This window comes from Cephus cinctus, unplaced genomic scaffold (assembly GCF_000341935.2).
Source record: "Cephus cinctus unplaced genomic scaffold, Ccin1 Ccin1_scaffold1004, whole genome shotgun sequence".
In the NCBI taxonomy this organism is placed as follows: domain Eukaryota; kingdom Metazoa; phylum Arthropoda; class Insecta; order Hymenoptera; family Cephidae; genus Cephus; species Cephus cinctus.
Window position 1 is genome coordinate 115,838 of NW_014333547.1, and position 15,999 is coordinate 131,836.

General features: G+C 38.7%; 4 protein-coding genes and 1 pseudogene across 7 annotated transcripts; 3 read left to right on the forward strand and 2 right to left on the reverse strand.

Moving 5' to 3' along the window:
- Positions 1-319: 319 nt before the first annotated feature.
- LOC107271623 (juxtaposed with another zinc finger protein 1) lies at positions 320-3,918 on the reverse strand. The gene is made up of 5 exons (XM_015747833.2): positions 3,675-3,918; positions 2,824-3,006; positions 2,200-2,311; positions 1,327-1,467; positions 320-1,150 (listed from the first exon to the last, which is right to left on the reverse strand). The coding sequence occupies exons 1-5, from the start codon at positions 3,772-3,774 to the stop codon at positions 673-675; spliced, it is 1,014 nt and encodes a 337-aa protein (XP_015603319.1). The 5' UTR covers positions 3,775-3,918; the 3' UTR covers positions 320-672.
- Positions 3,919-4,068: 150 nt separating this feature from the next.
- On the forward strand, positions 4,069-7,209 carry LOC107271625 (ATP synthase lipid-binding protein, mitochondrial). Of its 2 annotated transcripts, none has more exons than XM_015747837.2 (5): positions 4,069-4,198; positions 4,672-4,755; positions 4,968-5,069; positions 5,287-5,392; positions 6,317-7,207. In XM_015747837.2, the coding sequence occupies exons 2-5, from the start codon at positions 4,711-4,713 to the stop codon at positions 6,478-6,480; spliced, it is 417 nt and encodes a 138-aa protein (XP_015603323.1). In that variant the 5' UTR covers positions 4,069-4,198; positions 4,672-4,710; the 3' UTR covers positions 6,481-7,207. The 2 variants fall into 2 exon arrangements, with proteins under 2 accessions (XP_015603323.1, XP_015603324.1); XM_015747838.2 differs by having other exon boundaries at positions 4,155-4,226; positions 6,317-7,209.
- Positions 7,210-7,366: 157 nt separating this feature from the next.
- Positions 7,367-10,101, reverse strand: LOC107271620 (transcriptional adapter 3-B). Of its 2 annotated transcripts, none has more exons than XM_025088843.1 (2): positions 9,946-10,101; positions 7,367-9,328 (listed from the first exon to the last, which is right to left on the reverse strand). In XM_025088843.1, the coding sequence occupies exon 2, from the start codon at positions 9,297-9,299 to the stop codon at positions 7,911-7,913; it is 1,389 nt and encodes a 462-aa protein (XP_024944611.1). In that variant the 5' UTR covers positions 9,300-9,328; positions 9,946-10,101; the 3' UTR covers positions 7,367-7,910. The 2 variants fall into 2 exon arrangements, with proteins under 2 accessions (XP_024944611.1, XP_015603314.1); XM_015747828.2 differs by lacking the exon at positions 9,946-10,101 and adding an exon at positions 9,408-9,912.
- Positions 10,102-10,164: 63 nt separating this feature from the next.
- On the forward strand, positions 10,165-12,846 carry LOC107271622 (solute carrier family 25 member 40). Of its 2 annotated transcripts, none has more exons than XM_015747831.2 (7): positions 10,165-10,757; positions 11,157-11,323; positions 11,404-11,538; positions 11,625-11,787; positions 11,864-12,060; positions 12,183-12,264; positions 12,526-12,846. In XM_015747831.2, the coding sequence occupies exons 1-7, from the start codon at positions 10,646-10,648 to the stop codon at positions 12,765-12,767; spliced, it is 1,098 nt and encodes a 365-aa protein (XP_015603317.1). In that variant the 5' UTR covers positions 10,165-10,645; the 3' UTR covers positions 12,768-12,846. The 2 variants fall into 2 exon arrangements, with proteins under 2 accessions (XP_015603317.1, XP_015603318.1); XM_015747832.2 differs by having other exon boundaries at positions 12,183-12,243.
- A 221-nt stretch (positions 12,847-13,067) lies between these two features.
- The window catches only part of LOC107271619, an 8,238-nt pseudogene continuing 5,306 nt past the window's right edge, over positions 13,068-15,999 (forward strand).

Here is a 15,999-nt window from a genome sequence, read left to right on the forward strand (position 1 = left end):
ACGAGGATAGTGATGAATAAGTCTGGTGAAACGTCGATAGCGAATTTCTCTTTTATTCGTACGTAACAAAATGTCCTTCTACGATAATAAATCTTCTACCGTTTATTGTATTATGAATGTAATAACAAATCAACAACTGTGCTTTGCTAAACGGAAACCTGTCTCGCTGGAGACTCGTCTTCCCTTGAGCAAAGTTGGTGGCCGGTGCCAGCGGAATCTCATTGTAGTTTCACTTCAATACAATCGCATCGCACCGTGCCGAACGCATTTAAATAATTTTACTATTCGCATTCGCGAAATAAATGAAAGAACCAAGAGATAATTATCGATACGCTCTATTAATACCAAAAACGTCACATACGACAAGTATATATAATATTGCTAAATCATCAAGCGATTCTTTTTCTATTCATTGATTTCACATGATGCGATATAAATTCGGAAAGAGTAGTTTCCCTGCGTACTGTCCAAAGTACGTTTACATTATGGAGATCGACAAGAAAAATTGATCGACGTGCATCTCAATTATGCCAAATATTATATGTATATTACATCCATGTACAGTGTGTCCGAATCTACATGACTACCGAGTTCTCGCTTGACAAGAACATTGACTCGGACTGAGTGAAACACAGCTAAAACGTATCAAAGTCGTGTATAATAATGTCCTGGCTAGTTGTCGCCCTTCAGGTTACGACGGTGCATCTGACTAGAAGTCACGTTGGCAAGATACTTGTGAAAAGAACGCGCTTGCTGAGGATGAGCCTCCTGCTTGACAGCTGAATTTTGAACCGGCAGTGGTGGGGAGGACGCAGGCGTCAGGATACCGAGATCACTCTCGCATTCAATCTCCGTCTCGACGAGGACCGATCGCTCCTGCTTGATGTAGCCGTGATCCTCGATCGCCGACACCTTCGCCTTCGGCACTTTGACAAACGTCATCGGAACGCCGTTAAACGAGCCGACGTCGCCGACCTGTCTGCTCTCGGTAGTCTCGTGCTCGATCTCCGACTTTACAGCCATTTTGTTGTTGTTTTGTAAGACTTTTATTTGCAGCACGGAACCGCCGTGCTGTATGGCCGCGTGATTCTTCAGGCCGTAGGGCGTCTTGTAGCTCTTCCCGCAGGGACATTTAAAAGCCTTTCGTACCCTGCGCCGAGGAGAAGCCATGAAGATACGAGCCTTCTAAGAGCACTTCCGACCGCGGCTATTTCATCCTTTTTCAAGTTAATATACTTTGAACTTAATATTAGTAAAGTTTAGCCATGACTCTAAATAGAAGATTGGGCATTTACTCGGGCGTATGAGCATGATAGTAGTACGTACTTGCCATCGTTCTTATGACCATTCTTCGAGTGGTACTTTATCCCGTTAACGTTTTTGTAACGCTTTTTGCATCCAGGCACAGGACAGGCAAACGGCTTATCTGTATTGTTATTCTGGTTCGTTGTATTCTGACTCACAACCCTGAAAGCAAGAGTTTAGTTTTTCCACGAATACTCAACACTTTTATATCTTTGGGTTCGATATGTAATTATTAATAGCGTCATTTTCCTTCTGTCCGTCGTCGCTGGATTTTCATGTCCGATGACTCTCGAGGTTTCTTTATCGATGCTGAATAACATGTGACTACTACAAACAGCGTGGTATGTCTTAAATGAAAAATTGCATATTATATAATTTATACCATGCTTGAATAGCGAAAATCAAATCGCACGAGAACATTACAGTGCGGCGGCTGAAATTTTTTAGAAATAACTGTGCACGGCGATATACAAATGGGAAGCGATTAAGCATACTTGATAAATAAATAATAAGAAGGGACGATACAGTGTGAACATTTGAATTTTTGAATGACGCGGTATAGTGCGCGCCAGTTTGCAATAGCAATAGGATTTGTTTTTAACAGGTGAATCTTTTTTTAAATATATTTTTATCAACTAAGAGAGTATGTGAGTCGGTATGAATTTGGTGGCGAATAATATGCGGCTGGTGCTTCATATGTGTTGAAAAAGGTTTTACACAGAGGAAAACGAATATTTGTATTTCGTTTACGATTTTGAAGGCTTCCTATGGTATGTACATAATAAATTTGTCTAACAGAGACATAGTCGATTTGCAATAGGGACATAGGACAGAAGCCACAGCAATAATTACACCAGAACTCACGTTAGCGAGAAATAGTAATTATAGATGTACCTGCTGCCATAGCGAAGAATGAAGTCAGCGGAGAACTCCTCGGAAGTAGTCCAAGAGTCATTGCTGTCTTCAGGTTCACTAACAAAGTCCTCACCCTCTTCTGCCTCACTGCCTATATTATCATGTACTTTGTGATAACATGGTACGGTGGTCATCAAAAACAACTTAATCTCTTATATTAGTATTCGTTAGACATTCCGCATTGGATTGACGTGCGACAGGAATTAGTCTCGAGTATTAATCGCGAGTCCAAATGACGATCATTGCAGGATCTGCGGAGTTAGCTAATTCAATATGTGGGATGTTTTTCTTTGACGATTAACTTATTAGTATTTGTAAAATGTTCCTAGTATCCAACGAAATTGCGAGGATAAATTGTTTGAAAAGTAACGTTAATGTAACACAAAGAAGCTTATAAATGATCGAAGAGAAAACTAAATGTATGAGCTGTGGACATGCTAAGGTCACGACAATGCACAGACATACACATGCTGATTTTCCTGCCGAGTCTTTGCATGCCCTCATTTTTGTTGGTTAGGGCAATCTTTCCCAACATGAGGAACAATATCAATGATAACATTTGTACAAATTAGTGACAAGCCTGGGATGGAAACAGCAGTTTACCAGTGGGAGTGTTGTTCTTGTTGCGTAAAGATGAGGGTAAGCACGTTTGATTGGAACGTGCCTGATGAATGGGCTTGATGCCTTCTTTCCTTGCAGCATCAGTCAAAAACCGCAAAACGTAACTCAATGGTATACAAGTGGGCTGCTGCTGTTCTGTCTGCTCCACGACACGAGGATCATAATCTAAGAGATAATTATCTTCAATTTAATAGTTTGAAGTTCTTTATGATTCTCCATACTTCCAATGTTTGCAACATGGTAAGACACGATGAAATTAGAATAAAAGTATGTAAAAAGGTTTACCTTCTCAAATTATTAGGTTATGTGATATATAAGTTAAACTTTGTTTTACTGTGGGCCACACACTATATTTCATTGTCTAATACTGTTCTGTACAATTTCTTTCAAAGGATGTAAGTGAATGTCTCTTATTTAGAAGATATCATTTACAGATTTTCAAGATTAAAATTGCTTATAATATACGCATTTATACTTGTATTTTCCGAGATATTTCTTGAAATGAAATAATAAGACTATGGAACTTAAAACATTTCAAGGAAATTAGAATCTGTGATAATGACTGTTACTGTCAGAGGGATCATTAATAATGTTTCCATTTCAATAAAATGAAACGTCCATATGAGATAATGAGTATCTCATAAGAAGCATTAGAATCTTAAAAATAATATTTTTAATGCTTGAAGAGCTGTCATTTAAGTCTCTAATGCCGAGTATAGAAATATTAGCTGATGCTGGACGGAGCCCAGATAACCTCGAAAGGCACATAACCTCGAAGGATGAATGCGATGCAAACGCGACATTGTTGTCCGTCGACAGGAATCACATTTTACCGATATGCGTTTCCTCGATGTGTTGAATTAAGTCCCCCAAACTCTTGAAAGTAAGGCCGCAACCGTTGAATTTACAGACGTTCAACATAAATACAGCCATATCAACGGAGACTGCAACCGGGACCGAAGTCACGTAAGAGACCAAATCTTCAACTTCGATTTGATGGTTTTAATACAAACAAAGCATCTGTAGGTTATATAGCAAAGATGATTCAATAAAGTACAGATTTTTAATAGGCAATAAAAATCTTGAATTTTATCAATAACAATGTTCAAGATATGATTCGGTTTCTCGTTTGATCAGGAATTGCAGACGAAAAATATCCTCGGCTAAATTCGGTTGGTCGATAAAGGGAGCCGGGTCGTGAGAAGCGGTGATTGAGCGGTTGCACGGAATCTGCGCCGTTCCGTTCTCTGCCCGCAGTCGGATAGGTCGACTCCCCACCGCTCCGTTCATTGTTCACTCACCAATTCAACATTCCAAAGGCCGGGTCGCCTCGCCTCCTCTTCGACACTGCTCTTTGGTAAGTCCGAGCGCCTGCTGGCTGGCAAGTGAGTAAAAATTTTCACGGGTACAAGAAGTTGCTGAATAGAGGATCAGGGAAACACCTTCTTTCAGTGGATAAACGAGGATTGCGCGTTCTCGTCAAGTCGTAATAACGTGTAAATACGGAGAAATCGTTAGTGTCTGAAAACAAGAGATCTCAGGAAACGGCCATTTTCTAGTGTGCTTCACTGGAACATTCGCGTGTTCGCCGGTGCCCTTTTCTCCTGTCTTAACTGCCAATCTCATTTTGCACAAATTTTCTATAAAAAATTTCGTTTCTCTCGCGTGGTACGACCTTTTCTTATAGCTCCCGCTTTGCTGTTACGTAACCGGGTCGATTCGGCTCGAATCTCTAGTCAGTGACCTCCAGGCATTCGTGAAACATTTACGAACTTGCTGGAACTTGAGTAAATCGCGTACATTATCACGAGCAACGTATTTTCCTTTCAGGTTTCGTGCAAACAGACCACCCAACAACTAAACGTCATCATGTACGCCTGCACCAGATTCATTGCACCGGTCGCCAGGTCCACCGTAAGTACATTGATTCTATCTTGTATCTCTTTCTATTTCTCCCTCTATCTATATCGGCCTCCCTCATTTACTCTTCCTTAGTTTTCGATCTGGTGCTCCATCTTCTTTTTTCACTGACTTCCATTTTATTTCCAACCACTCTTCACATAGCACAGGAAGCCCCACCATTATATAACGCGCAACGTGTTCAACCCTTTCATTCTTCTTTTCAGCTGGTTGCTGGAACCAAGACCTACCTCAGACCTTTGAGCAGTGCTGTGCTCAGTCAAAGCCAGTCCCTGCAACAGCAGAACCAAAGGCAGAGCTCTAGCTTGGTGAGTATTAGCTCAAGATTCGCGTTGCATAATCTATTGGTAGACAAAGTTACATAAGTTGAAATTTGAGAATGAAATGAGAGCTTGAAGCTTTTTGCCATTTGACATTATGTTTAATGTTTATTCTTTTCCAACTCTTCAAAGAAAAATACTTCGAATGGATTGTTGAGTTAGACCTTAATCAAGTTTTTTTTAAATTTACCTATTTATGTTTCAGTTACCTGCTGTACGTAGCTTCCAGACATCTGCTATTAGCCGTGACATTGACTCTGCGGCTAAGTTTATTGGTGCTGGTGCTGCCACCGTTGGTGTTGCTGGTTCCGGTATGTACTTATTGATATTCTATGTTAATACCCATTCTCATATTCTATTATGCAACAGTTACATAACCTAAAGACGCGAAACTCACGTGCATTCAAGTCTACATTGTTTAATGGATTTACTTTATTTACTTGTGTTGCTATGTTGAAAATTTATGTCAATCAATCATATTTGTAAAAAGCAACTACTTTTTTCAACTGTAGCTATATTACATCCATCAGATACTTGACATCAATTTGTTTATCATTTTCATGAAATTAGTCCTTTTAATGGATAAATTGTTATTTCTAACTTACAATGGATCTAGTTATGTTCTTTATAAGAATATAATATAATGCTAATAATACCTGAAAAATCTATAGCTTGGATAAATTACAAAATGTTTAAATATGCTCTTAAAAACTACTTCAAATTACAACCAGGGTATTGCTGTCCTATCCCTGTTCCGATGTACCCTTACCTAACCTAACCTGTGCAATTCCTAATCCTAATTTTAATTATCACATTCCTTTGCTTACAACCATATCTATTCTAATTTCCAGGAGTTGGTGTTGGTTTGGTGTTTGGTTCTTTGATAATTGGTTATGCCCGAAATCCTTCCCTGAAACAACAAGTATTTGCCTATGCAATCCTTGGCTTTGCTTTGTCCGAAGCAATGGGTCTTTTCTGCTTAATGATTGCCTTCCTCATGTTGTTTGCCCTTTAACCCATGCCTTATCCTACACCTCAACTACAATTGTTCTGTAGGATCAATGTAATTGGGCATCGTCCCATTATAAAAAATGCATGTATATACAACTAACCATGATTAAATCATACAAGGTACGCGCCTTGGCATATCTCTAACTTATACTAAGAATAACAACAATAAATGAATGAAACTCTTGACTGATATTTATTGATCCATATTTTCTTGTGTGTTTCAGGTGCTGGAATTGGATCAGTGTTTGGTTCTCTGATCATCGGTTATGCCAGGAACCCTTCCTTGAAACAGCAGCTCTTCTCGTACGCCATTCTGGGTTTTGCCCTGTCTGAAGCCATGGGTCTCTTCTGTCTTATGATGGCTTTCCTGCTTCTCTTCGCCTTCTAAGCCATTAATCCTCAATAAAATACCAATAGTTTTAGAGCGTCACTGCCAAGGCAGCGTCTTCTAGCTGCGTGGCGAGGCGGCAGCTGCCTCTGGTGCGCGGGAGCCTGTGAAATTATTAAGGAAATCAGTAACTGTGGTTCGTCGGGAAACGACGGTGCAATTAATAGGCATGTAAAATCGGGGTTGTACACGTTCTAACATCATTCGAACCGTCCGATCCTGACGGCCTGCGGGACTCGTTCATAATTATTTCATGGCCTACCGTCTCATGTAGCGTAACTCACATTGTTATCGAGTAATGAATTTCAGTGTAATGAACGAAATAGGACGTTACTGAAAATTTATTAAGACAAAGAAACCTCACATGCACATCCATATACATATGACATGCAGGCACGAATCGGGGTAACGCTCACCGCGCCAAGAGTGTCTTGTTACCCGTGTCTCAATCATCTTTCCTATGTCGTTGAAGAAGCACGATATTATTGAGGTAACTCTTCGCAAGAGAAAAGAAACAAAGCTGTACAGTCATATGCAATAAAACATCTTTGACGTGGGAATATCATCGCAGTCGTCGTCGTTGCTGTCGCCGTCGTAGTTATCTCCGTGGTCGTCATCATCGTCGTCCTTTCATTGTTTTGCTGCTGTCGATATCATGGTGTTACCGTGTATTTCAACGTACGCATTGAACACCTCTTGTCGAAAATAAAATATATGATGTACACTACATGATCTCTTTTGTGAATTTTATGTACGTCTTATCGTCCATCAATGGTTGCTATTTTAAAGTATTGTAAAACTTGAATGAATACTATGCAGTACTCGATCAATAATATGGATTTTATTTAAAATATAAAGGTAGATCAAAGAGGAATATAATCAGTCATTGCAAAATATAGTCATTTATTTCTATTAAATATCTCAGGCATAGAGTTTTCGGTTAAAACGAATATCTCTGGTAGATCATTTCCAGAAGTAATATTCTATGTCGGAAATGTTTATTCTGTAACAGATATATTGTTTGCTTAACTATTTATAGTAATTACAAAAAAATTGAAATTCAACATTCGAAGGAGTTTGCATGTATGATAAATCGTTTTTGAAAATATGACAATAGCATTTTACACAAGTGCATTTGCAAAGTGACTTGAGTAAGTACAACTGGTTGAATCCGCGGTGATTGACATACCTTATAAAGTAGCTTATATTTTAAAGAAAGAGAACGGTACGGAGTGGTGCAGTATTGGAGAATATATGCGGGTCAAAGTAGGATGAGGTCTACCCTGTGGGCTTGTTCTAAGCCGTGTATAGGCTCCAACAATGCTAATATTTCACTGTATGGGATACAGTCGTAAATTTGAAGCAACAGAACGAATTCTAGGAAAAGATATTAATTTGTTGATGACATCTTCTCCGTAGACCCGTTGTAACTACGTCGCCATGCCACTTGCAATGTTGACTGGTTCTCCAATACTGTTTGATGGAAGCATGTTGAGTTGTTCCAAAAGACTTTCTCGCTCCCTTAGACAAGCCCATGCCTTTTCTTGTTCCTTCTTTGTTAAACTAACTTTCCGCTGTTTTGAGATGATGAGCTTTTTATAGTGTTCCACCACCTCGTTGTCAGCTGTGCTAATTCGTCGTTTTAGTGCCTGCCTTTTACTCTCCTCTTGTGCTAGACTTAGCAATCTTTTTAACTGCGTTACATTGTGACTAGACAAAGCAGAAAGCTCTTGCTGACATCTCTTAATTTCTGCTAAGATCTCATCATCATCCTGACTCCTTTTTTGGGTATCTGCTTCCAGGATACCCTGCTCCACAAGTTCCTTGTGCATTCTAAGTTCCAAATTTATAGAATTCTGAATAGTTAAATCTCTGAGAACAGGAGGATCGCCATCTCTAAACAGCTTGTTCTCTGTGTTGTTATTTGCCACAAATACGTTTTCTTCTAAAAGTGCTGATACCAGCCTTTGTGTAAGAGGTCCTGCTATACCATTAGATTTCTTGTCAGCTTTTGATACCAATAGAGAGACATCCGAACGGTTTTTTTTCTTCTCCTTGTTGGGATTAGCAGCATCTTCCTCCTGGAGTAGGTCGCTATGTGCCCACAACAAGCTATAATGACGTCCTAGTGGTGGTATCTTTTTGAATTCTCCAATGTCACTGTGTGTACCAACCAATTCCTCCAAAAGTTTTATATCATCAGGCATAATATCTGTACAATATGGATCTACTGATGCCCAAAACTTATTGGGTGTATCGTTTTTGGGCAGTAATAATTTTGGAACATCTGACTTGGAACCCTCGACTCTTACAATTTCATGGGGATTTGGTACAATTTGATTTCCTGAGCTTCCCATGCTTTTCTGTTTAAACAGTTTCGCTGGAAGTGGAGTCTGTGCCTTAGTTGTAATGTCTTTCGGTTTTAATTTATCATCACGGATTTTCCTATCTAACAGTGACAACCCTTTGCCACTCTTAGATCTTTTGTCCCTGCGTTCCTCTGCTGAGGACAGATTCGCAATCTCATCTTGAAGCATACGGCTGCGAACAACCACTGCAGAGAGAAGTGTTTCCAATTCAAGTTGCAACGTGTCCAGATCTTCCATGCCAACTCCTTCTTCTGCACTACGTTGTAAAATGCTACAGTATCGTGGAAGATGTTTAGCATTGTCAACTGTCTTGATGATAGGCAACGTAACAGCCATTTCGGTACCCTCAGAACTTGTGTCAGAGTTAACTGATGGCACTTGGTTAGACTTTCCTCCTTCTCGGACCTTTACAAGAGCCTTTCTGGAACTCTGTTTACCTTTGCCTGACATACTCTTTGACTTTCCCCGCAAAGTGGAGCCTGTCATAAAACGTATACAGTGTTAAGCGTTGATCATTTCGTTTAGTATAACTTAGCGCACACTTCGTAGTACACACACCTTGTGTACTAAGCGCACTGACAATTACCACTGTATTATCGAATTGTTAAATATTATTATAAAAAAAATACTCCTGTTGCGTATAAACTCCTGTGCCCTTATCTTATGATTAGTCATAGAATGGATCATTTACAGATGGCAAAAGTTGACGCCGCCATTTCTAATATATATCTGTATCTATCTCTGTCACGGTCCTGTTCATCAACGACATCTACACATTGTACAAGCATTCGGCTTACTGTATAAAGTCACTTTTTTTATTGATAGCGAAAAAAGGGGTATTCCATGAAATGGAAATGCTCTCTTCACCAGTAAGTATAAACTTTCCAAAGTAAAAATCAGTTTCGCAAGTTTCTTTATGTTTAGTATGCATTATGATGCGAAAAGAGTCCTTTGAAAATAGAACCGACGTTGCAACACAGGAGCAACCATTTAGAGTAAATGTCGTGTCAGTTTAAACTGATTATAGAATATGATAAACGTGATGAAAAACAGTAGCTGAATGCTTCTATTTTCTTTGTATGTTTTTTTATCTTACGTTATTTGCAGTTTGTTATTATTAATCTAATATTTTCAAATGTTTCACTTCTGCATGTTTCATTCAGAGATGAGTAGAGAGATTGCCAATGAGCCGATTTTCATGGTCCAAGTTTTATTTCGACGTAAGTCAATTGGAGTAGAGAGGGTCCAGTGAGGTCTCTGTCCAAACCGCTAGTTACTATGCCTCATCTATTTGTATCATGGTTCATTCATGCTGTTATCTCTGGTTGTCTCGTTCTTGATGCGTTTATGAACCGCATCTGCCGCTGACGACACAGGCCGTAATACAGGCAGATAAGCAAGTGCTACATGTGGTTAGAATTAAAACATAAGATTCGACTGATATAAACCTTGAATAACGATGATAAAAAGGACCTTATTATTTAATTATTATACGGTTCGTAATAAGCAAAATCGTGGTTGTGTCATTCTGTGTAAAGGTATATGAGCCGCGTTTGTGTTACACGTGATTACACCTCTCCATGCTCCCCACCGATTCTTGGAGTTTCAACTAGATACTATTAACTAAATGTACAAGAACTTAATTTACTGCCAAATATTATTCTTTGTTTTATTAGAAAAATACACGATATAGCTTGGTGGCTATGCTTTTAGTATGATTATATCTGACACTTGATTGAGGTTATAATCATTTAGAATTAGAGGGTATAAGTGACTTCATATTAGATAATACAACAATGAGAAATAAGAATTATGAGGATCTTGATCCGGATGATTCGAGATTTCGAATTACACCGTACCAACAGATGTTGGCTTCATGCACTGGAGCACTTGTCACATCAATCGTTGGTAAGAACATATATTTATTGATGTAAATTCTGTTCCATTCTTAATTTCAATAACTCTTTCTTTTATAATTACATTGCAAATATCGACATATTCAAATTTAATTCATAATATCATTTACTAAAGTAATAATTTGACAGTTGATGAATCGTTTTGTTGTTTTATTAATGATATTATTGGATGTTATACCTGTAAAAAATAAGTAGTCAAGTGATGTAAATCATAATCTTTTAAGACTGGTTGCACTGGCATTAACTAAAATTTAAGTAAGGGTTATATGCTTAATTTTGATATTTGAATGGTCATTGTGGTCTTTTTCTTCTTTATTAAATTACTCAATTAATGGCATTACAATATGTTAATTTAATTGTGTAACAGTATACAAAAAATATTTGTTTTCAGTTACTCCACTTGATGTGGTCAAGGTTCGACTACAATCACAACAAAAGGCTATGCTTTCCAACAAATGTTTCCTCTATTGTAATGGCTTGATGGACCATTTGTGCCCTTGTCCAAACAGTAAAGACCTGTTATGGAGTAAAGGAAATAGAAAATTCAATGGTACCTTGGTAAGCATAAAAATTACAATGAGCAAGAAAATTTACTAGTTTTCATTCCACATGGTATACACTGTCATTATATTTTTTAGGACGCTTTCGTGAAAATAAGTAAATCAGAAGGTGTTCGTTCTTTGTGGAGTGGATTAAGTCCAACTCTTGTCCTAGCAGTACCTGCCACAATAGTATATTTTGTTTCCTATGAACAATTGCGACTATTTTTTAAGGTAATGTATACTGGATACATCTGTTAGTGATTCGTTTTAATTGGCTAATGATAGTGACTTTTTCAATTTTTAATGCTATTATATAGGATACATATAATAAAAAGATAAATAAAGATATAACAAAAGGAGAACAACCATTCTGGATTCCTGTACTAGCTGGTGGTATTGCACGTATTTGGGCAGCAACATTAGTAAGCCCGTTGGAACTTATAAGAACAAAAATGCAATCACAGAAACTTAGTTACAACGGTACAAAGAGAATATTACAGTAAATAGAACCCCAATGAAATTTTCGAGAATACATTTTATAACATTTAATTTACAGAATTAGTCCATGCATTGAAAACGGTTGTGAAATATAATGGGGTATCAGGCTTGTGGATGGGCTTGAGTTCAACACTTCTTCGTGATGTACCCTTTAGTGCAATATATTGGTTCAATTATGAAACCATAAAGCGAATATTCCAAGACTCTCACAAATCCTTTACATTTAATTTCGTTGCCGGTGCTATGGCTGGATCCGTAAGTTTTTACGGTTAGATCCGTAAATTTCTTCTTTTTTTTTTTACTCGTAATTCTACATTCATACTCATGGTTTGTTTTATGGTGTGTTTATTCTCTGAGCTGAATTTTTATATGTACAGATAGCAGCCTTAGTGACCCTTCCATTTGATGTCGTGAAGACACACAAACAAATTGAAATGGGTGAGAAGCTAATTTATTCTGGTAAGCGGGAATCGCAAAGTCATTCATTTCATATACTGTGACATTAAACAAAAAAATTATTTTCCACAAGCGTGCAAGTGTAATCGCATGATTGACATATATTTTATATTGTCTTTGCATGATTGTATGATGTGGTATAAGGTTCACATTTTTTTTTTTCATTTTTTCTCATTCAAAAATGATTATGCTCAAGCTGTTTCATGTTTTATTAGGAAATATTATTAAAATACTGTACTATAATATTGTAACTATGTTCCGCAGATAAACCTAGACGTAGCAGGGGCACATTGGCGATAATAGAAAAGATCTATAATCTAAATGGTATAAAAGGTTTATACGCAGGACTAATTCCTCGGATAGTTAAGGTAGCACCAGCGTGTGCAATAATGATTGCGACATATGAACATGGAAAACGCTTCTTTTATGCGTATAATGCTGAACGAGCATTAAATTTAGAGAATAATGTACATTTGTTAAAACACAAGCGTGATGGTGTTCAGTAAATCTAAAAGAATTAGCGGTCAACCACGACATTGCGCATAACAATCGTACTTTAAATAAAGAATTTTATTTTAAATCGTTTCGGTATTTTTTTTTAATTTCATTTTTACTACTTGCTTCAACTTCCTTAAATACTTCAAAAATGTTAATAAATTGTATTTTCGTTAAAACTTTTATATAAGTTTGTGTCTCAGTTCTTCGATCCGTCTCATCTTTACCAACATGGTCAACATCCAGAATCAATGGACCAACAATTTTGTATCATCACCAAGGTAAGCTACATAATGATTGCTTTGTGACCGCCTACATTCCGAGCTCCTTTGTTAGTCTAATGGTGAAGTTGATACCGTTCATGACTGCATGTTAGTGATAGGATTGTAAATTGTTGAATTTAATTATTTGTCAAGAGTTTGACGATTTGGTGACTATTCTTGGTTTTATCTGACAACGGTGAAGCTAAGAGGAGGGTAATGTGTTTTTGTATGCAATAAAATGTTCCGAAAGCACGAAATGAAACGTAATAATGAAAATGAAAAATTTCTCAGGATCACAACCCGGCAGTACTAGCCTTAATTTTGAATCTTCTATGAGTCCTGGAATTGCAGACGATGAATCACTGTTTACATCTCATAAGCAGCGTACCATGGATGTGGCTAGGACGTATAGCAACAATTTCGAAAAGAATGCCGGACATTCAGCTGACACTCGAGACGACAAGACCTTATTTAAATCCGAACGGCGATTCGTTTGTTTTGATACTCTAACGATTCAAACTTATCGTTCATTGAACGTTCGTACGGTACCAAGCTCTGTCTGCCATCCAGAACCTCCTTTGAGGACTAAGAGAAATGTTTTTCTGACACAGAAGGACTTGCCAGAGAATATGCAGGAGAAGGAACAGTCAAAGATATATCCTTCAAGTATTGATAGTTCTGTTTCTGGTGAGGACATTCTGAGAGAGTCACGTGTGGACTCTAATCCGTTGATAATGAATAATGAAATTCAACTTGAAGATCAATCACAGGAACAGTCTGAATCTAGAGTGATGGTTACATCCACCTGTTCGTCTTGGAGCTCAACTTCAGGATCGGTTCCAATCTGTACACAAAACTCATTGTCTTCTTTGATAAATGAAAGTTTGCTTGCACAAAAGGTTTCTGAATTGTCCGTAAGTGAGGTTGAAGAAGGAAATACATCCAGTTGCACCCCAAAAGAGAGCAGTGCACCTCCTTTCGGAAAGAGTAGCTTTCATAACTTGGTGGGAAGGTCTCCTGCTGTTCCCTCGATGTTTACTGTGTCTTGCAACAAAACAAACGTTTCTTATGATGAAGATGTAGGTGATCACCCAGTGGACTATAGTAAAAAATACGTCGAGCGCAATTCATTGAGACAAAATAATGTTTTCCAGGAAGCTGAAGTAAATCAGTCTTCCAAAAAGGAGTTTTCCGATAAAGATAAAGTTGATTTATTTGGGGATTACGCAGAAACGGATTTGGATCAACCTACAGATTATAGTCTGCGGTATGCAGAGGATGATACAGATGAGGATGAGAAACAGAATTCTGGTTACTTTCCTGGGAGTGAACAGGAGGATACTGTTAAAACGTATTGCACCGAAGGAACACCTTATGAAACTCCATTCAATTTTTCAACAGCAACATCCATGTCAGACTTGTGTCAAGAGGACTCCAAAGATAGTGATTTATCGAAAAAGGTTCCAAAGAAGATATCAGAAGTAAAAGATAAAGTGGACGTGCCTTTTAAGCCTGTTGAGCAACGCTGTCAAGGACCTCCAACCGTAGCTAGCAGAGAATTGAAAATTCAAAAGAACATATCGGAACTCAGTTCTGGACTTATGTCACCAGAAAAGCCCATAAACTATTGTGAAGAGGGAACTCCTGGCTGTTTTTCAAGAGTTAGTTCTCTTAGCTCTCTAGGCAGTGCATTAGTCTCACAGAGTAATGTTGCTAGCAAAATAATTTTAGAAGAATCACCAATTAAAGACGAAGTAATATCAATATCACGTAGTGATACCAGCAGTGCAAGGACATTAGAAAACAGAGTGCCTTCCGCAACCACAGAAACTGATGGTTCCCCAGAGACGAAGAGCGATACACGTGCTATTGATAAGGAAGGTTTGTTTCAAATATTAGATTAATCATAAAATATATATACTAACATAGTTATGTCATGCATTTTAACTAACGTGGTGATCATTTCAGGAAAAATGGTAACGTTTGGTGGAGAAGATTACTATGCTGAACAGACCCCATTAATGTTTTCTCGGTGTAGTTCTCTTGGTTCACTCAGTGGCTTTGAACAACATTCTATTCATGATGATCGCAGTTCTATTATCAGTGATTTTAGGTAAAATTTCCAACTTATTTAAAGCATTATCTACCACGCTAACTTTTATGGTTTTTTTAGTCGTAGAACCAGTGGTGTAGTATCACCAAGTGAATTACCGGACTCGCCAACACAAACAGTTCCACCTAGTCCAAGGCATCACAAGATACAATCGACAGAATTTTCAGCCAGAATTCAAGAGGAAGTGGCGAGACCTCCTTTACGACATTTGTGTAAGCAACAATTAAAAACTTTCACACATATAAATTGTGACGTGATTTTTCGAATCACGGTCCCAAGGCGGCTCCGGTTACCGATACAGATAACGTTCTCGATTTCTGGTTCCCTGCGGGTCGCCACCCTGCTCAGAAGCTAGGCTCTCGGGTTGATTCGTATAGTTATGTCAAAGCTCTCGTAAGATTTCGTCATTGTTTAGTTGAGGTCGAGGTGCTCGAATCTGCCGTGGGGAGATGCTCTCGACGTACCGAGTTGCCCGGCAGAGGAGAGTACCCGACGGAGACGTCTCCACGGACCGGCAGAAGCCCGGGTGAGATACCGGCGCCCCGCTGGAGATGGGCAAAGGGCTGTAGAGCGGGCGGAGGAAGTTGCGATATGGTTAAGGGCAGGGGAGGAACCTCCTGCCCGAGTTAAGGATGTAGGGCCCAGCTGTCGCCCGATGCCCTGGGGAAGCGGCCGTGGAGGATCTCCACAGATTACGTACCGATTCGCTAAAGAACGCTCTCGACTTGGTTTAAAGGGACGACTCTGGCGCCCAGCTGTCACCCGATGCCCTGGGGAAGCGGCCGTGGAGGATCTCCACAGATTACGTACCGATTCGCTAAAGAACGCTCTCGACTTGGTTTAAAGGGACGACTCGAAGGAGATAGA